General features: G+C 35.5%; 2 protein-coding genes across 2 annotated transcripts; one reads left to right on the forward strand and one right to left on the reverse strand.

The window, feature by feature from the left end:
* Positions 1–2,288, reverse strand: LOC128996472 (uncharacterized). Its single transcript, XM_054421828.1, has 2 exons — positions 2,138–2,288; positions 1–140 (listed from the first exon to the last, which is right to left on the reverse strand). The coding sequence occupies exons 1-2, from the start codon at positions 2,286–2,288 to the stop codon at positions 1–3; spliced, it is 291 nt and encodes a 96-aa protein (XP_054277803.1).
* A 6,483-nt stretch (positions 2,289–8,771) lies between these two features.
* Positions 8,772–20,660, forward strand: LOC128996471 (putative ribosome-binding factor A, mitochondrial). Its single transcript, XM_054421827.1, has 6 exons — positions 8,772–9,114; positions 11,433–11,625; positions 13,338–13,506; positions 13,852–13,967; positions 16,298–16,417; positions 20,289–20,660. The coding sequence occupies exons 1-6, from the start codon at positions 8,948–8,950 to the stop codon at positions 20,601–20,603; spliced, it is 1,080 nt and encodes a 359-aa protein (XP_054277802.1). The 5' UTR covers positions 8,772–8,947; the 3' UTR covers positions 20,604–20,660.
* The last annotated feature ends 1,071 nt before the right edge of the window (positions 20,661–21,731 follow it).

A 21,731-nucleotide genomic window follows, 5' to 3' on the forward strand; every position in this document is an offset into this window, starting at 1 on the left:
TCATCCTCTAAAACGGTTGTATATCTGGCCGTATTCTGTAGGGTAGTTGTTACGTATGAAGGTGAGCAGTCTGTTGGCGTTGGAGCGCTGTTCCGGCGTGCAGTTGGCGCAGTTACGACTCAACACCTCAGCCGCAGCCCCTGTAACAAAAGTTTAAATAACAATACCTGACGAATTTTTCTCATTCCCCTTTTTAGAATCAAGAATTAACGTGGTTTCTCGTTTCTCGTAATTATTGATTTATTCTGACATGTCGACTAAGTGAAATGGGGGTCAACTGGCTTGTCGACACAATGTCATGTCGGTCAACTGGCTTGTCGACACAATGTCATGTCGGTCAACTGGCTTGTCGACAAAGTGACACAATGATCAAATAGCTACTGTCCATTAAAATCTATTAAAATACAATTTTCTGAAAACTGGCACGGTATTGTGTTTTGTAACTTGAACTTCATAAAATGAAAACTAAGGGTAGGCATATAGTAAAAGCAGATATGGATAAATTGTGGAAAAAACCTTTTCGGGTGGATTTGATTTTGCTATACAAAGTTATTGATTTCATTGTGATTAGTATAACCAGTTGTTAATATAAAATTGTATTCATCCTATTATTTGATCTAAAATCTGTTAGCATGTTAAAGTAAGCAGCTGTTTAAATTTTTGACGTGATTTTTTTTAAACTAACATGACAATTCATATGGCTTTAGTCAAGGCAACACTAAATAAACTATTGATTTAGTGTTGCCTTGCTTTAGTTGACAAAACATAAAATTGATCAAACATTTGAAGTGTTAAAGTAAAAATGTGATTTTGTTGAGAGAATTAGTTTTATTCGGGAGCATGCTTCTCCCCAATTAACTAGGAAAATAAATTGTTTACCAACTAAACTAGATCAATGTCTTAAACAATCTCTTAAAACACATTTGTACTTATAATGTAAATGTGATATACAATCCTTTTGATAAGGATCTTCACTAAAATATGTTTGTCCTTTTAGGATGTATATTAGCTTTTTTTGTTTTTTTAAACACATGTTATTATCCATTGTTTATATTTAGATTTTTAATTCGTAACCACACCATAGCAGCTGATAATCATAGTATTTCAAATTTTAAATTTAAAGTTAGTTTTGTTTACACAGTCCCTATAAGCGTTTTCAAAATGACATTTTTAATCCAAAAACCTTCTTACTGTTTGCCAAAATTACCTTTGTAAGTATGGTTTAAATATGTGCAGCCTTTTTTGGGAGATGAGGCTACAAATTTTGCATTTTACCCGATTTCAATTACTTATTAAGAGATATTACAAGTAGATTCTATTGGTTTTAGTGATTTCAGATAAAATGCTATTAACGTGGGTGACCTAGACCCGGGACCGAATTGATAATTTCCGTTTGGTGTCACCTGAGGTTAAAAATAATATTACAGTAGTAAATGTTGTGTACATATTCCGATTTTGTTGTTATTTTGTATGGACATATATGGCTGGGTACACATAAATTAGTTCGCAAACGAGCAAGATTTTTACCTTTAAAACATAAAATGCCCAACTTTCATTGGAAATGTCGTGTAGAGCCTAACAGAACAAAAAGTATTGTAAATTGAAGCGTTGTTGTAATATTTAATGTTACGGAGAAAATGTCAAAAAACTGTGATAGATTGATTACATAGGTTGTAGCTTATTGTTGCATTCTTGTCAATAGTTCGATATATCGATATAATGTACACTAACATAATTTTTTTACGATATGATTGAATCATTTACACAGCTGCTTATTTGCCTTAGCAAAATGGAGGCTATTTTGAGATCTTTACATTAAAAGTAATTTCTTTTTCTAACTTAATTTGTTAAATAATGTTGCAGTAAGACGAAAATTATAGTTCATCACATGGGCAAAAAGTGTCTTTTCAACCTTCGCTCATTTTCAGACCTTGGCTTCGCCTCGATCGTAAAACTTGAGTTCGGGTAGAAAAGAGTCACTTTACGCCCTATCGATAAAATATACAATAAACAATTATGTTTTGAATAATGTTGAATACAGTAACATGTTTTTAAAACTGTTAAAGTTTTCTACGCATTTTTGTCATATTCCGTAGCAAATCACAGAAATATCTACTTATATTAGTTTTAAAATTACTTGTCAAGAAGCGTCCTATGCCGTCGCAGGATCCGGTCCCAGCAACACAAGCAAGCTGTCTTCTGACGAACGCTGGATTTTGCAGAAACGGCGCGAAGTCCTGCGCCGAAACTAGCGTCACGGCTGCGCACAACACTACCACTGCTTTCATGACTAAGGCGCTTGCCGTGGATTACACTTTGTATATATATGTAACAATTACATCCAAACTACCTCTAAACGTTCCACAACGACATTGGCTGTAACACAGTAATTTAGCAAAAGTGTTTTACCAGTTGAAGCGCCTGGTAATCACATAGACGCAAGAGTTTGCGGTTTAGCCACTGAAAGGTCAAAAAGAGGTTAGGCCACAAACGGAGAATATTCTAGTAAAATTACGTTCTTTCAAAACAAACTTTCAAACTTGGACCCAGTTAAGGCTGTGCAATTAAACTTCTCAACGCGCACTTTTTAAAATGGGACCAAACTAAGGTAGGGATTAACAAATCTTTAATAGGTTTGTCCCTGGGGACATTCTGAATAAAAATATAGGTAAGGTGTGTTTATTTTAGGTGTATTTACGTGTGTTTTTATGTACCACTTGTTTATTGTTACGCCACTTTGCCGAAATTACAACTATTTAAACCAGATATGCCTCAGCTATTTGTAAACTATTGTTTGCCTTTTGCTGTTGTAACCAAAGAGGACAACCATTTGTAAAATCTGTCTTAAAAGAGGAGCGAAGCAACAATTATTTAAATTTTACAGAAGGATAAGAGGTTTATTTAAAGTACAGTACCATACCAGTATAAATGGACTCTTATATATGTAAGATAGATACGGTTTGCTATTGTATAAATGGGTAAAAGTCAATAATAAATTAAAAGTCCCATGTAGTTATCAAGCTACTAACTGATGCTTAAGCCAGCACCCTTAACAAAAAAGCATATTGATTGATGTCAGCTACTCAGTTTCAAACCATCGAAAATCTGACAGAATTTTCTTAAAATTGAAGTCAAAATTCTGTAAGCTTCACTGAATCTTACAAAAATGTAATATCCACCCTATACTGAAAGATACACCACGCCCACCTAAGAAAGTTGAAATCGACGAATCCAAGCGTCGTCAGATATTACTTACACACAACCACCATAAGCTCTACATTTTGCTATATGAGAAGTCAACTTGTCGTAACTCACGTTGACAGGCTTTATGCAAAATTGCATAGAAAACAAACTGAAGTTATAGATGGAAATAACGCTATTTTCTACCAATAAAATACAAGGCGCATCCCACGGTTATCAGTGAACATATGACTTTTTGAACTTCAAAGAATCACTGAACCTATTACTGATTTTAAAGAGCTGAAATGTTCCAAAGCTTATTTACAGCTAAAATACACAAAACTCAGCTTATTTATAGCTGGCTTTCAGTGAAAATACAGCTAAATTAACAGCTGGCTTACAATAAAAATCAGCTTATTAAAAGCTGGTTCACAGTAAAAATCAACTTTTTTATAGCTGGCTTACAGTAAAAATACAGCTAACTTATAGCTTTAAAAATACGTAAAATCAACACAACAATAGAAACTATTAAAACATATTTGAAAATGTTTTAGTTAGTAGATTGATAATAAATCTTGATACATAATACTGTTCATGACCTACCGACATAGACTACTATATATAGCAAATCATAAACGATTACTTTAGAGACTCCTTTGGATTCATCATCCTCATGGATCAACAGAAAAACATTTCAAGCTACAGTATGCTTATATTTGGCTACACGCATTCACTTTCAATGGATTTTTCTGAGAAAATACGGCTTTATCATTATGTTGATTTGCTACTGTATATTGTATTCGTTGATGTAAGGAGTATTCTCTTTAGTGGATAATATCGCAAGCACTTTACCATTATTTTCTGATGGGGACTAAACTAAACTGATTCAAACATAAATATGAATGGAAGATGAGTGAGATAATTTGTAAAGCTTTGTCATTGACTAGATGAACCATTTATTCTGCCAGGACCTTTTATTAAAAGCCCAATGATCAAGCTGGGTCCAGTTATGAACCATCATAAAACTACTAGTCCATAAAACTGGCACTCCGACTAACACTACTAATTTAGTATATTGCTTTAGTGTGCTGTTCCCATTACTAGTGTGTTCTTAACAACTATACGATTGCTGGTGCAATCCTGAGGACACTCAATATATTTAAATGGTTTGAAACTCGATCCAGCTCTTCTTTATTCCGCTTTTAATGGTATAGAAACAGCTGATTTAAATTAATTTTGATGGCTATGGTCGGAGTTGCACGTAGTCTACTTACTCTGCAGGTGGTCCCCGATTCTATCGCAAGGTCCGCTTCCTTGCAGGCATTTCACCTGAGAGTCGACCAGTCCCTTGTTCTTCAGCAGAGGTGTCCAGTCCCTCGGTTGTCCAGGAGCTCCTAGTGCCCCTAGGGTCAGGAGACACGCCACGGCAGCCCCTAACCACACCATTCCACTGACACTGACTGACTCGCCCCTAACTGGCCTCACTTTCTAACTTACCGTACACTAATCTGGGTCATCACTCACGATGCTTTTAGCCCAGGAATGTCCTGATAAGGTGGAATTTGGGTTGGTTGACATTCCATTGTAGTGATGGGAGTTTGGATTTTTAGTTAGAAATCGAAAAATGACTTTATTTGAGAGGCGAAGTTAGCAAGTCAGCTACCACATACCTCTAAATAAAAGGGTTTATCATGTTACTTATGCTGCTACAGGCCAATGTCATATGTACAGTTGCTCATGGTCATATTCTTTATTTTTGCATAAGTGGCTACCACAAAGATGTATACTTATACTTATTCATTAAAATTTGTAGTCTGGCAAATAGATTAATTAATTTATCACGTCTCATTATTTAACTTATTATTCCCACTTTATGATGCAGGCGCGTTTTAGTAGGACATCCAATCCATATATAAACCCTAAAGTACCCATGACCTTTTGAGAAACCTTGCGCAAAACTATTCATTATTTCATACGCCGTTAAAGTATAATTCCTTTCTAAAGGGAACTTTCCATCATACCTAATGTTAAAAATACCTCAGCTGTACTTGCAATAGATTCCGACTCTTACAATAGATTCCGACTCTCGGCTTGTCAAATAATTTAAAGACTTATAATTGTTTGTATCTTATTCTTTCAATTAATTGCCCTATTAAAATCTGTGATTATTTGTTTGTATTACTCTGTTTTGTTTGTTTCAGCTCAAACCTTAACGATGTAATTTTTAACATGTTTAGTTACAATATGTTCGAAAATTGTAAAGATGGAACGCATAGTGGCGTCACAACCCAATGTGGGTGGAAGGGTGTCCGGACAGTTGCGGACACGGACAATCGGGGACACGTCTTAAAAGCAAACAATTGCGGACACTAGGGATTAATGCTACCTGAAGAGGGTTTGACAGGTCTCTACAAATATTTCACTGCCGGACAACTGCGGACACATGTTCTGGAAAGAGTCTGATTACCACCTAAAGAACAGATATGACGATATATGATTTTAAGACTGATTTCCATCACACTTTACACACTAACGTTAGGTTAGGTTAGGTTCTGTACTATAAACAGTACAAGGAAGCCAACTTTGTCAAGTGACTGTAGGAAAAATATGTTTGATTACCTTTTTTTTGTGGTCTGTGTTCTTTAGTAAGATGTCAAGAACAAAGTAACAACAAAAAGGGTACCTAATCTAATACAAGTTCTTGAACATTGAGTAACAAAAATTAAATATACCAAATATGTAAAAATTTTACAAATTAATATTGTTTGCAGGTTTCTGTGAACCCAAACTTCAATGAGCTAACCTGAAGGCAAGTGAGCGGAGCGAACGAGCTCTAACCTAAATGTAGGTTAGGAGTGAGCGTAGCGAATAAACTTCAACCAGGACGTGATTGAGCCATGCGAACGAGCTAATCTTTAAAATGAACAAGCATTTGACATAAAACCACATTAGGGCAGTACGAAGTCTGTCGGACCAGCTAGTAATTTATAAATACAAATACTTTTTTAAAAAATACCACGTTTTAAATGCACTAAAAGAGGGATCAGAACATACAAAAATGTTTTACGAATGTCACCACATAGATTCCAGGGATTACTAGATTTAGTTAAGTCTGACCACCTCTACAAGCGGGCCAGGGGCCCTATTTTTGAAATGGTTGACTGTTGAGTTGAGTGTCGAGTCATTCTATTTCCAATCGTTTCGTATTTTTGAAACGGTTGACGGTGGACTTATACAACCAAAACTACTCAACACCTATCGAGCTGTTGAGTGAAGGTTGACTGCACTTTCTTCTTCCTCTCTTTCGGCAAAAAATTACTCTTTTTGAGACGACGCCATATTGTTTTGTTATTGCTTTAATTTACTAATTGCGATTTAGAGGTTATGTATTTGTTGTCAATGTATTACGTAGCACCCAATTATGCGATTGTTTTCTGTAGAATAATCGCATTTTATTTTAATTTTAATTACTGTGTCAATACTAGACTATTTAATCAAGGGTTTTATTCTTGTTGGAATGTTTGAAATAGACTAGGCATACACTAATTGAACTTATTATAAGATAATTATTGTTATTAGACCTATGATTTAAGGTATTAAAGATTGTGGTAGAGAGAAACAATATCATAGTTTGTTTCAATACCATTCACCTAATAAAGGGATCAAATTAATTTAAGTTACGATATGCTTTCAGTGCAATGGCAAATAGCCGCTTTAACCTAAATAAAAAACAATTAAAAATAACATAAAACAAACCGATGAAGGAAACTAAAATAAGGTGATGTGTTCCGAAATAGAGACGAAGAAAGCAAATAATAATGTATTTAGGATGAGTGTAGGACCTAAAGTAAAGTGCAGCCTATGCCTAAACTTATAATTAGCTACACCCTAAAACAAACATCCATAGTAAATTTTATTTTGTATACTTAAGTTTATTACTTTATTTAGTTTACTTTAGTTTATTACTTAAGTTAAGGTACTTTGCAATCACTAAGATTAAGCAAGACATAACCTCAATCTCAATCTCTCAAGAACGGAGTTGACAGTTTACCTCAGTGTCTCGAAATATGGCAGATTGAGATTAGCTGCCAGATTTTAGAGTAAGAAGAGGTTAAATTGAAGTCCACAAGAACTCTGCATTATGATTGGTTCAAAATGACGTCATCTGAATTTTTGACGGTCGTATGCTCTACATTTCCACCACGAGTCTCTCAACTAGTGATTCCCAACTCGCTTCCCAACTGTTGGGTTTCAAAAATACCAAATCATGTTGTTGGTTGAGTTGAGTGCTGACGATTGACTCAACTGTCAACCATTTCAAAAATAGGGCCCCAGAGGCGACCAAAGATAATTTCCAACTTGATTTAACACAAAAGTACAAAAGCAATTGTCTCCATTTTCCAATTAGAGGTTTAACTAATTCTAGTAATTCCTGGAATGTATGTGGTGACATTCGTAAAAGATTTTTGTATAATTGTAGGTTTCTGATTCATCTTTTAGTGCGTTTAAAAACGTGGTGTTTTTAAAATGTTATTAATAAATTATTTGAATCCAAGGTCCAGTTCTCTAACGCCTCTTGCGGTTAAGCACCTGTTAATAAAATTATTTCTCTTTCATACACATTCTCAATATTAGATTAAGTGCTGGTTTATGGGGACACAAAAAGGGCGAAATGGCAACAAGAACTGAGCTTTAAACTAGGCCGCGATTAAAATTAGTAATTTGTAGCAAATATACAAACATCCTCTTTTATACTTATAGACTATACGTTCTTGGTAGACAATTCTCAAAAGAAGTAAGAACATCAAATAAGCAGTTTGTTGCAAAACCTCACAGCTGTTCCTTCTCACGCATCGTCAATCACGATCACCAGCCCGCTGGCGATTAGCCACGATTAATATAAAAATACGGTATGGATCATAAACATAAACAAATGACGTTGTTGGCCCGAATCCTATACTAATAGCATTGAACATATGTTTTAGCAGTTCCGTTTAACCAATGTTAATAATGTTTATTTTCGGGCCAAAAACGTCATTTGTTGATGTTTATGATCCATACCGGTATTTTTCTAGTAATCGTGCAATATTAGCCTAGTGTGACCCGTGTTTAACAAGAAGTACTGCTTGGGTGCTCCTGTCCTGACCACACTTTCTTCCGTTGCCCGCGGACGCATTGTGGAATGCCCAGGCTCAACACTATCTGACTGTTTTTTTTTGGACTCAATGATGACGGACGGTGAAGGCAGTTTGACCTATCACGTATCGTCAAGGAGCTCTCCGCGTAAAGAAGCTCAACCTTGAACAGGTTGTGGGTAGCTTAGGTTATAAAAACTGAGATCACATGCTGACTAGATCTGAAGACAAAAGACAATAATCACATGTCTGTATCTATATTTAAAAGAGTAGTTTTAATAATTGATTATTGGGACATTTATATAATCAATGATTTGGTCAATTTCAGAAATCTTCCACTTCAGTCTGGTCTAGCCGGTCACATGCCACAAATCAAGCTAGGGGTTTGTGACTGAATTAAAAAGAAGAAAAAGGCATCTAAGTTATGTTGTGTCGTCTGTCGGTGCACTGCAAATTCGCTTTGTGCTTCTGCTACTGCTAGTTAGTAGGAGTAGGTTAGGTTTATAACTTTTATAAGTTTTCTTATTGTTGTCAGGCAGGACCTATTATTAGAATTGGACATGAATTTGGCAATATTCTTTGGCACAATACTCTAAATTTGTTATGACTTTTGACATACGACTATTTGAATCATGTCATTAGGGGTGCTATGGAACTCTAATATTCTTTCTCTTTATAATAAAGTTTTCATTCATTCAAGGAATCTGTACATATTTAATACTACTAATGCTGCAAACAATTCTCTCTCAAAACAAGGAAAAATATTTAGTAAACTTATTTTTGGAGCAAAAAAGAAAAGGTAAGTAGCCTATGTTGAGCAAATGAACCATAGCCTTAAGTTAGCCTATGTAGCTTTAATTAAAGACCAAAATAAATAATTATTAGGCTATCAGGGTAGACTTCCGTATATGTTGGCACAAACAACTGAATGAAATTATCTCTATTTAAAGCCACTGGCATTTAAAAAAATAATGGAGTAGGCCTAAATTCAAACACAATTTAGGCAAAATGGTTTAAACCCATTGAAGTTTTGTGGATCAGTTATGCCGAGAATTGAACCCATTCCTCTCGCAAGTACGAGATGCAAACCGCTAGGCTAGCAACACACCCTAAAGACACTTGTTTAGGACCCCACTATTGGTTAGTGTGTTAGCTCAAGCTCAGATTAGCCTAACTTAATTGTTGAGCGGCCTGAGCTGTTGCCACAACTGTTGCATCTGTTACAAAATTTGCTAAGCCAGAAAATAAGTGGGTACTTTCATATTATACGGAGGCCACCCTTATACAGCACGCTGCGGCTGTTATGTTAGGTGGGGTTATCATAAATATATTTGTAGGACTTTCCTCGTTTTGTTATGAATCGAACTATACCAGATGAGTCATACTTACGCCCGCCAAATCCCTTCCAAGTGGGCCAAGGTCAGGTCTTTGAGCGAAGTGCGTGCATCATCTGTCATCTCGCCTGTATCTGGTCCAGTGTCCTGAGTGATGACTCATCTGGTCTCCTTTGATTCACAACGAAACGATAAAGTCCTACAAACATATTTATGAATGCCCAATCTAACATAACCGCCGCAACGCGCTGTATACCTACTTGCTGGAGTGCATGTGGCTGCTAGCGGCAGCTACGCATTGAACTCAATCCTCTCCGATATCGCTGCCTTCTGGAAGGCATAACTGGCGGAACTGTATGGGTTTAACGGATCTTCTCTAAATTTTCTTTCATCTTATTTAAAAAACCGGAAACAACTAGTAAATTCTAATGGGAAAAAATCACAAGAAAGGGAAGTAACTTGGGGCGTGCCACAGGGATCAGTCCTCGGCCCACTTCTGTTTTTAATTTACATTAATGACCTTCTTTTCTAATGGCAATAAATACTAAAACTATTCTTTACGCGGATGGTACAACTTTTTTTCATGAAAACAATAACCAACTTGTACTTCAAAATTTAAGTCACAAAATTAAACGCATCCAAATGGGTTCATGCCATTGAATGACTGTAAAACTCAAGAAATAAAATTTACATTGAAACACGATTCTGCCTTTAATAATGAAAATAGTGCTGTCACTGCAAAATTTTTGGGTCTTCATATTGATACAGTAATAAACTATCCTGGAATGAGCATATAAATTATTTGTCTACTAGACTATCTCGAGTAATTTTTCTTCTTGGTCGTCTCAAAGATGTAATTCCAAAGAACTATTTGAGATCGGCTTATTTTGCATATTTTCAGTCTGTAATGAGATATGGATTGATATTCTGGAGTGGGTGTAGAAGAATTAATGAAATTTTAATCCTACAGAAGGGGGCTATCAGAGCTATGAATGGATCAGAGCCAGATGAGCACTGCAAGCCTCTTTTTAAGGATTTTAAGATTCAAACTGTAATAAATTTGTTTATTTATGATCTTGCCCTTTATATCTTAAAAAAACCCCATCACCAAAAATTCAATAATCATAATCACAATACCGGTACCAGATTTAAAAATAGTGCCTTGTTAGAATCACATCGTCTGAGTAAGACTAGCAAGAGCCACATAGTTTTATCAACTAAAGTATATAACCTTTTAAAACACAATATTGATGCTTATCCGCAAGAAAAATTCAAGTCCTTGTTTTATAATTGGCTATTAGACAACCCTTCTTTATAGCGTGGACGATTTGTTCAAATCTGGCCAAATAAATCTTTGATTGTATAACCCTGCTGCTAACCTGTTGCTTTATCAGGTCCTTATATTGTTGTTTGTTTAGTCATATGTACATATTTTAGTTATTAAGCCCTATTGCTTTTTCAAAATATTGGAAGTGTTTTTGATTGTGTTTTGTTTGACGATTGATGTATAATCATGATTTTGACTTTGTCGATGATCTAATGGATCCTTATGACAAATAAAGATTATTATTATTATTACTCAAAGGCTGCTAATTTTAATCAATGTCAAATTTGGACAGTAAGTCAATTAAAGTAGGGCATGTTCTTTTCAATTATGAAAATATTTTTAGTCTCTGGTAAAAAAAATCCTTCTAAAATAATTGGCCTCTGTATAATACGAAAGTACCTAAAAGTGTCTTGATATTTTAAGACAGTAAGTTATCTGTTTTTCTTTTTATATTAGAAAATTTATCTTCGATCAATCACAAGGACCAGCTGGAAACAAACTTAGCGTGGGTCAACATTTGAAATACAACAAGGAGAATAGCAGGAGGATTGCGGTTTTAAACACACTTTTTATGAAGCACATTTCCGATCTTCTAGTCACTGGCAACATAGGGGTCGATGTGATTGGCAGAGGCTTAGAAATATCTAGAGTAAGTACAGAAAATAATATAAATATACATCTATATATATAAAATCCAATGTATGTTTGTATGTTTGTATATTTGTATGTTTGTATATTTGTATGTTTGTCCTTTATGGACTCCGAAACCGCTCGACAGATTGTAATGAAACTTTCAGACATTATTAAGCATTATTCAAGGATGGTTTGTGTGAAGTTTGGTGCAGATCCGTCAAAAGGGCTCCGCCCCAGTGGCTCTGGAGTTTCCCATGTTAACCTTATGAGTACTCATATTTAAATGGAATTAAAGAATCTTAACAGCTGGTTCAACTAAACTATCTGATTCTGTGATGTTCAATAGCATTAAAAAGTTAATAGGTTTACCAACAGGGTGCAGTACTATATTTTTTTTATATTTATGATAACAGCTAACTTGCAACCAAAAGGTGAGTGAGCGTAGCGAACGAACTTCAACCTGGAGGCGAGTTAGCGTAGCGAACGAGCTAACCTGAAGGCAAGTGAGCGCAGCGAACGAGCTCCAACCTAAAGGTGAGTGAGCGTAGCGAACGAACTTCAACCAGGACGTGATTGAGCCATGCGAACGAGCTCATCTTGAAAATGAACGAGCATGTGACATAAAACCACAATAGGACAGGACGACGTCTGTCGGGCCAGCTAGTTGTGTATATTTTACTTTAGTTACATTCAATGCTGTGAACTTTCTTGAAGAAAATTAAGGGTTGTGGTAAGGTTGTAACCTAGCTATTAAATTTATTTATTTATTCACTCAATACAAGGCCAATACACATCCATTTTAACACTAAGCTAGTAAGCTGCTTATCAAGGCTTTCCTGCAGCATTTCTTGATTTTACTTTTGTCTTTTTGTTTCATTGTCTTGAGTTAGCAACATTTAGTTTTCCTTAATATATATATTAATATTATATATTTATTTTATTAGATATTTTTTGGATATTATTGATATTAGTAAAAAGCAGTTAGGCCTAACTTAATTTGAATTCCAAATACTGTAATCCTTAAAGTCATGGTTCTGTTAAAAGTTAAAGTAAAGTAATTTTAGTACTCTTTTTATGTATTTAATTAGCAGTAAGTAAGCAATTTTGAATTTAGCTTATGACTCTATTCAAGTTCATGTAATGTGAAACTATAATGAGTAAAGAATGTTTTGACTTTGACTTTGACTTCTCATATTGAAAATGAACGAGCATTTGACATAAAACCACATTAGGACAGGACAACGTCTGTCGGGCCAAAAAGTTGTGGTAGACAATGAGAACTTTACTTTTTTCTATGGTTTAGGTGCAGTGGTAGAACATTAGGGCTATGGTAGATGTGTGCTACACTATAGGATACCTTATAAGTTAAAAATAAAAACCAAATTTTCTTAAACCGTGTCCTCTCCCATAACTGCAATAAGCATTTTATACTTATATGCCAACCCTGTACGAAGGATGGGTACTCTGCTAGTATACTAATAATCTTCTAGACTATTGTCGTTAACATTTTTCCAGCTTAACTATCATTTTTCCTGTGCATTTTTAAGTGAAATGAGGTAATCGAAAATATGTTTGATTACCTTTTTTTGTGGCATGTGTTCTTTGGTAAGATGTCAAGAACAAAGTAACAACAAAAAGAGTAATTTAATTTAATACAAGTTCTTGAACATTAATTAACATAAATAAAATATAGGTACCAAAATATGTAAAAATTAACTTTGTTTGCAGGTTTCTATGAACCCAAACTTCAATCAGCTGAATGTGTTCTGGGGCTGTAACAAGGATGAGAATGTAGCAGATCTTGAAAGTGTCTTACCAAATGTCGGCTATACCTTGAGACATGAACTGAGCCAGCTGAAAGTAATCGGAGTTGTCCCGAGAATACTTTTCATTAAAGGTATGAAACGTACCTAGGTAGGCCTAATTAGAAGCTCAACAATGTAAGTTTCTATTAGAAAATAGATTAAAATAGACAAATAATACATAAACAGAGATATTTTTAGCCGCTAGGTCTTTCTTCAGTAGTAGCATTGACTATTGGATGCAGAAGTTGTATTAATAGTCAAAGGTAGTAGACTGTTCTAGTTGGGAGTTCTTGCTCAGTAAATTCTGTGATTATGTCTTATTTGTGGATTTTGTCCGTCCGTTAGCAAATTTTTATAGAGGGTTATTAGAGAAAGTAATCTAAATTTCTTTTAAAAATGTAAGATAAGTTGTCCTGACTTTAACAAAACTATTTCAGACAAACATTTCACGGATGGAGCAAAAGTAGACTATCTCCTAAGCATAGCAGACTTCGGAGATGATCATGAACCAAAAGAGCTAGAGTCTGACTTTAAAATTGATTCTACTGTTTCTGTAAGTAGCCTAATTCAATTTAAGACACTCAACATCTAATTTATCTATAATACTATTATACATTTGAGGTGGTGTCTATCTGTCTGTCTGGGCAGCTGTCACGTCTAAAATACTAAGCAGATATGCCTGCAGCCAAAATTAAGCACAAAGATGGTCTTCATATCTAGGAACATATTTATCTACTTCCCTGAGTTCCTCTTGGGCTACGCCCCTTGGATGGCCAAATTTTAAATATTGGTCTCAATGGAAGTATGAGAAAAAATCCACAATGTTTACATTAAAATGGAAACAATCAGAACTGTCAAATGCTCATTTCACAATTTCAGACAGCTGATACATAGAAATTAAATGTATTTTACACAATTATGTGGTTGGGTTATTTCATCTAAATTTTATCATAGAATATGTATTCTAAATCTACTTCAATGATTATGAAACTGATTTTTCTTCCCGTTGCGAAGCACGGGTACAGCAGCCACTGTAGCTCCTTATGAAATTTGTGATGTTATCAGTTTCAAGAACTTGTTATAATAAAGTTTTAATTTTTTTTTCCTTGTGTTCTTGATTTAAGTTCATATTTATTCACTAATGCATATTTTCAGGGTCACGTTAAAATACAAAAATCCATTATGCACTATTTAGAACAGTTTGTGAGTCACTGTTCTTTCTTCACATCACTTAGATTACTTGCTATGAAGTGGCGGCAGGTGTGGGTCGAAAGTTCCATAGAGGGAGGTTCACTTCCATCATAATGCACAAAACAAACAATTTTGCACTCGTTTTCCCAAATTGTAGGACCTGCAATGTTGCCTGTTTTTACAGGATTTCCAGATCGGTTAGATTTGGTTTCTATTTAATAAACAGTTTTTAAAATGATGGAATTGTTGTGTGTGTTGATGAATTGTTAGAATCTTCTTTGATCTAACAATTACAAAAAAACAACATAGGTAAAGTAATTATCAGAATATTTAGAATAATATAGAAAGTTCACGGCAATAGGATCTCCTGAGACCAGCTGACTAACCATCCATACAATCAAAAAATTGCAGCGTTTATTTTACTTCTAAACTATAAACTCAATAATCAGGAATATGAATAAGAAAAGAACATAACAAAAACATTAGCAATAAACGGATTCAATCCCACCATAATAAACATTTAAAAAATGGAAATAGAAATAAAACATATGTCTGAAAATGAAACTAGAACCATAAATCTTGAACCAAAACTAAAACACATACTAACTGATTTCACTGACGAAATATCCAGGAAAATCGGCAAAGCTTTAAAAAACCTGGCTAAACACTTGCATTTAACAAGTCAAGAGGTACACAACCCAATACCACTATGCAACATTACATATCAAACCTACCCAACAGAAAAGGATAGAGCTGTATACAACTAGTTATTTGTGTAACTAGTGGTGAAAGTGGCACTATGCTGCACACGAGAGCAAAGGCGAGTGCGGAATGATCTCGAGTGCAGCAAAGGCCTTTTTCACTCGTGTTACACATTATACTATTTTTCCTACAGTCACTATAAAGCATATAAATAATTAGTCTTTCAAACACTATACGACACGTTTTTAGGTTCAGCTGGCAACACAAGTGGTGCCCTAGAAAAAGTAGTACCCGCGGTCCGTATCACTCCGCTATTTTTCCTCGGCAAGAAATGTGCTTAGCGTTTTGAGAATATAGTTCCGTATGTTTTTGTAATATGAAGTGGTTTCCTCGCCTAAAAAAATGCTTTAAAGGTATTTTCTTGTTTATTAAGTTCGTAGGAATGTTTTAAAAACGTTTAAAAGAAAAGTCCAGAAAGTTCAGAAATACCGAAACTATAAACACAAAATGACAGGTTAAATCATAGTTATAATAGTCAATTAGCTGCTCATAGTATTATTATCTTTAAGTGTTGCCAACCTATTTCCAAGCGTACACGGATTACGTGCATAATAGAACCACGCTGTTTTGTGTTGTTTCGTTGGAATCCTGATGTGCGGCAAAGTATAAACCGTACGGCAAAGTATAAACCGTACGGCAAAGTATAAATATGCAGCAATTAGCAGCTTTCTGTACTATAAACAGTACAAGGAAGGCAACTTTGACGGGTGACTGTAGGAAAAATGACTTTTAAATCCCTCTGTACCAAATAATATATTGAGCGCTTTTTGGAACACGTATCGGTGCAGAAAATGCGTCCAAAAAATGTGTCGTTCTGGGAGCCCTGGCGACATTATGAATGTATTATTTACTACTGTTATAGCTTTTAACAAATAGTAACTGATTATTACAGAAACTGAGATTTGAAAACGACTGTTTTTATTCTTTCAGCCTCAAAGTAAATCAAGTCAAGAACAAACAGTAGAAGAAATACCTGTAGAAGATGTAGAAGTAATGCCACCAATGAGTCAAGATACTTTCAATCTGGACCATCAATACATCATGCATAAGGTAGTACAAGATTACAACACTTTGTATGCTTTTATGGTGGGTTCCAGATCATTCGGTAATAATTTTTCATATTATGCCATTGTTGGTTTTGCCAAGCTTTAGAATTAGCAAGTATAACAAGTTTATGACAACCACTGTCAATGCAACTTCCAAAGCATACTATATATTAATCTACTGTTCAATTTGAATTTATGTTTAGTTTGTTTTGCTTTCAATGTAATGATCAGTACACTATAATTGATACAAATATAAGACAGTATAATGATAAGACTCAAGAAAGGTATTGAGATGCCAATGGTGAGAGATTAATCAATTCACTCTTCACTTTTGAAAAGTACTGCATTGAGTAACTCCCCCTCCCCTTTGCCAATGCAACTACTGTCCGCGAGAGTAAAGAAGTCCCCTGAGCGCCGGCCTATTCGTAGTTTGAAGGCGTTACGCTTGAACGTTTCGCGGGACAATTAGAGCCGTCTTCACTCTTCACGCGGTTTGCCGCGTTCATAACAGGTAACACACCATCGACATCTACACTTTGTCAACATTTCTGGAACGTTAAATTAACGTTTTGTTTCTATTGTCCATCTAAGTTTCGTTCAGATAGAAAATGTTTCTATTTTGTTCCCTTAGCTTTCTCATCTCTCGCAAATACTTAAACCTCCAATCATGTCAGGCCTTTCAAATCAAACATTTTCTTTTGGAATCGCATTTATTCCACTTTCACCCCATATCTTTTAAAAGACGCCGAAGTGCCCATTTGATCCATTTAAAATTAATCCTTTCTCTCAAAACAGGTAATAGTTATTTTTCGCTACACTACTGTGAAATGACCTGTTTTCGTTCCATGTTTATTCACCTGCGAAAATCCATTATTACATTATTTACTAAGGCAAAATAGTGTTTATCTTTTTTAGATTTTGCCGACGTAAACAAACAAATATTTCGTATTGCTTTAACAACTGTTTCAATTTTACGAAAAGTAACGTTCAAAACACGAGTGAAAGTGGGTTTATACATACTGTATTCTTGACCATTTAAACATAACATAGTATCAAATATGTAATGACACACTTTCTACTCTTGTTTGAAATATACTATTACATGTAGGTACATTTTTTTTGTTCGTGTAAAAATCGCGTATTACATCTACGATTACACGTCTAACAAAACTATCTATTTGTCCTTTATGGTGGTCAGCCTTCTTGCGTTTTTTCTCGGGTGTACAGGGTTTTTAATTCCGGAGTTTGTTTGCCGGTTTTTCTAATTCGTTTAATAGTTTTTTCGGCACGTTCTGTTGGCCTGTTGCCTTTTCTATTGGCACTAATAACTTTTTGTCTTTACATTACACTGTCACAACACTCGATCACCCGTCTAATTAAATCCCTCCTCTCCACTATATGTATTGTAGCACCACGTTTTCTTAAATCCATAGCTGCAAGGACCGTCCAAAACAGAACAGAACTCAATACGCAAACATAAGAGACTGCACTGAATCAAATGACGTGACCACATGATGATAACCACTTACCAAAACAAAGATATGAGTAATTATGTTTACAACAGTTGTTTACAGTCAGACATCGAGGCGAGGCGCCCAGATGCTTAGCGCCTGCAAATAGTGTGCGATACCCTCCAAACATAGCTGCGTATCGCTCTGGCTCAAGGGACTTCTTTACTCTCGCGGACAGTATGTAAAATAAAAAAAAAAAACAATTACTATATTTGATTTGGCAGAACCAACCCACAAGATATGAGTTCTCTAGTTGAAGTATGGCAGCTTATAGTATCTACTGTGACACAGCCTAATTCTCAGTTTTCTGATATAAAAAAATAACAATTGTCAATTACATTTTATAAAAGGGTTGTCTGTAAATTAAGGTTTCCAATGAGCTCCAAACAAGCTAGGCCTATTTCAAATTTGACACCATCATCGCTGTGTTCTTTATTTATCCCGCTGGTATTTTAACTGGTTCTTATCTGTATGAGATGAATAGTTTCGTTGCAGTAGTTGTGCAAGAAACTCGACTCCCCTGCCAAGTATAAAGTATCTGATTTGAATAGCTCGCTTGGTCGCGACTGGAGCTCTTATGGGATCTTAGTTTAAAATCAACCCTCTCACAAGAAGTGAACTTAGGTCCAAAGATAATGCACAAATATTTGAAATGTCTATTTTAATCTAAAGCCATAACTCATGTTACAGTAGACTCCCTCTTATCCGGACACCTTATAACCGGGCATTGGTTTAACCAGACTATACTCGGCTGAAATGACATCTCTTTAACCGGAAAATTTTTATCAGCACATTGGTTTAACCGGACTAGATGGGCAGGATGTGGGCGGTACTGCAACGACTGTTCTCATGGGAAAGATTTGAGACCAGTGATCACATGTCTAAATACTATGCTCTCCTAAATTTAAGTCGAATATCACAGTAAATGGTCCGTTTTAACGAGTTTTCAGTGACGTCGGTTTAACCAGAAAACCCATTATCCTCGGCCTCGGTCCCGAGGAGTCCGTATAAGAGGGAGTCTACTGTATTGGTATTTAACAAAATCCAATGAAATGTGTAATAAATTCAAACTAAAAGTAGTAAAGGGTGGCCAAAAAAACCGGAAGTTTTTAAAATAATCGTTTCTTATTAGTTTTTGTGTGAATCATAAATTTTATTGAATAAAATTGTTCATGGACTTTTCCAATTTAAGAAACACACTATTTACTAAACATATTTGGCTACACTTGTCTGATGCCTTTTGCTTATGGAAAACAATGTCGGCCAGGTGGAGTCTACTTTCATCCATGCCGGTTTGTATCATACTCTTTTATTCCGTTACGTGTCTCAGCATTTCACTGCCGCCATTTATTGTTGCCAATTCCTGGTGAATTGCATCCATAAGCTTCATTAGTGTTAGGGGTTTTTGAGTGTAGACTCAAAATCGTGTGACCTTTGGACCCCAGTATATCACGAAAACTTAAAATAACCCTTCTTAGAAACATAATAGGCCTACACACCACGGCCGTTGAATAATGAGCCAAGATGTCGATGCATCTTGTTGAAAATAAACATAGGGGTTGATAAAACATTGCTGTCACATCAAAAAAGTGCTTTAGCATATAAACACATATGAATCAAATCATACCAAAACCATTTCAACATCGATAGCATCCTAACAGTTATTGTTTCGCCCAGGTGGCTTATTTTTCCCGATAGATACCAATTTCTCAAATATTGTTATTCGAGCTGAGGATTTTATTTTAGCTGGAAACTATGAATATCTTTATTTTGGGTCGAAGATGATAGGGAACTAAAAGAATTTGCTGTGCTCCCGTGATAGCCTCGTTATTTCGCACATACTCACCATAAGCAAAAATACAGTGTTTAACGTCTGATAATTTAAGGCTAACACTGCAACTGGCACAATACACAGACATGAATGACACCCCTCCCCCCCCCCGCGACATTGTGACAATAACTTCCACGCCTATAATTTATCATTTTTTAAACGTCCAGTTCCGGTCGGCAGGGCCGTCCCTAGGGTTGGTGGCGCCCGGAGCAAACGTGGTCGTGGCGCCCCCTCCTCCCCCCAGCAATAGTCGCATTCGCATATTTTTAACACTATGTTAATACAAATAGCCATGCCGCAGCGCCCCCTCAGTTGTGGCGTCTGCGGCAGCTTGCCACGGTTGCCCCCCCCCCCCCCTTTGCACGGCCCTGCCGGTCCGTCACCCTGTATACAACAATCCTATCCTACAAACCTCTTAGATGTCAATCTTTTGAATTTGTTGTGTGATTTGCTCTAGTTATTCATTTTTACACGCCTAAATAAAAAAATTCTGATTTTAAAAACAATGTTTTAACGTTAATTCTACTTTTCAGATTTTGAAAAGAATGCAGAAATCTAGAGCCATTCACAGGTTCGAACCGAATTTAGCAATTGATAGCGATGGTCACAGTATCACTTCCAACACACTAGAGGTGGCGGATATGACGAAAGAGGAGAGAAAAGAGGCTTTGTCAAGGTTTATTCTATCTCGTAAAATTTTAAGAGAGAAGAAGATGAAGAATAAATACAGTTGTGATAGAGAGGTTAATTTAACAAATGAAACAGCCAGTGAAGATTTTGAAGATGAAGATTATGATGTGGACGATTATGTAGAGGACGATTTTGAAGAGGAGAAATTTAGAGGATAGTCTCGGAATTAGTTTAGTTGTAAATACTGCAAATAAATATTTGTGTATATATTCTGATTTTGATATTTTTAGTTTGACTCCGTTTTCTCTTGGATATATATACATTAAATAGTTCAGTTTAGAATAATTAATCACTACAACAACATTATTAACAAGTCAACATTTTACTTAACAGCTGTTTACATTTTAAGCCTCAAAAGCTGATATATTCACTACTAGCAGAATACCCGTCCTTCGTACGGGGTTGGCAAATAAGTATAAAATGCTTATTGCAGTTATACTCGATCTTTGCGTTGCAATGTGAGAAGACACGGTTTGAGAAAATTGTCCTCATCAAATTTACGGTATGCTATAGTACAGTAGAGTCCCGCAAACTCGGCACTCGATAACCCGGCAGTCTGGATAACTCGGCCATCACCTGGCTCAGAAAATTAGTGACTTTTTGAGTCCGAGTTAAACATGGGCTCAAGTCAAGGCATTTGCAACTCGTACCAAGGATTTGTTGTACTATATCTGATGACTTAATACCTACTTGTAAAATAAATGTAAATAAATAAGGCAGCTAAAAGGAATAAAAATTGTATTGTTCTTATTTTTAACCCTAGTTCCCGATAACCCGGCATTTCACAAACTCGGCACCCTTCCAGTCCACATTACGCCGAGTTTGTGGGACTCTACTGTATTACACATCTACCATAGCCATAATGTTCTACCACTTCTCCTATTGAGAAAGATAGATTATTAAAAATTCGCAAAATATCACAAATTATTCCTGAAATTTAAAACATAAACACAACTGTAAACAATCCTACATTGACAGTTCTCATTGCGTATCACAGTTTTTTGTTGTTGCTTAGTTCAAATTAGCTGTTTTCATAAATAATGAAAAAAATAATGTGCTGCACCCTGTTGGTAAATCTTGTAAATTTGTATTGCTTTTGCATATCATAGAACGAACGCTTTTAGTTGAAACAGACTCTTTTAGTTAAATTCTTTAATTCCCTTTAAATATGAATACTCATAAGGTTAACATCGGGAACTGCAGAGCCACTGGGGCGGAGCCCGAAAGGATTTTTGAGCTAAGAATATGCCAAATTTCAGCTCAATCCGACCAGTATTTTTCGCGTT

The sequence above is a fragment of the Macrosteles quadrilineatus genome, unplaced genomic scaffold (genome assembly GCF_028750875.1).
Source record: "Macrosteles quadrilineatus isolate MER2022 unplaced genomic scaffold, UCM_ALF_1.0 Scaffold_6__1_contigs__length_79288215, whole genome shotgun sequence".
Lineage (NCBI taxonomy): Eukaryota > Metazoa > Arthropoda > Insecta > Hemiptera > Cicadellidae > Macrosteles > Macrosteles quadrilineatus.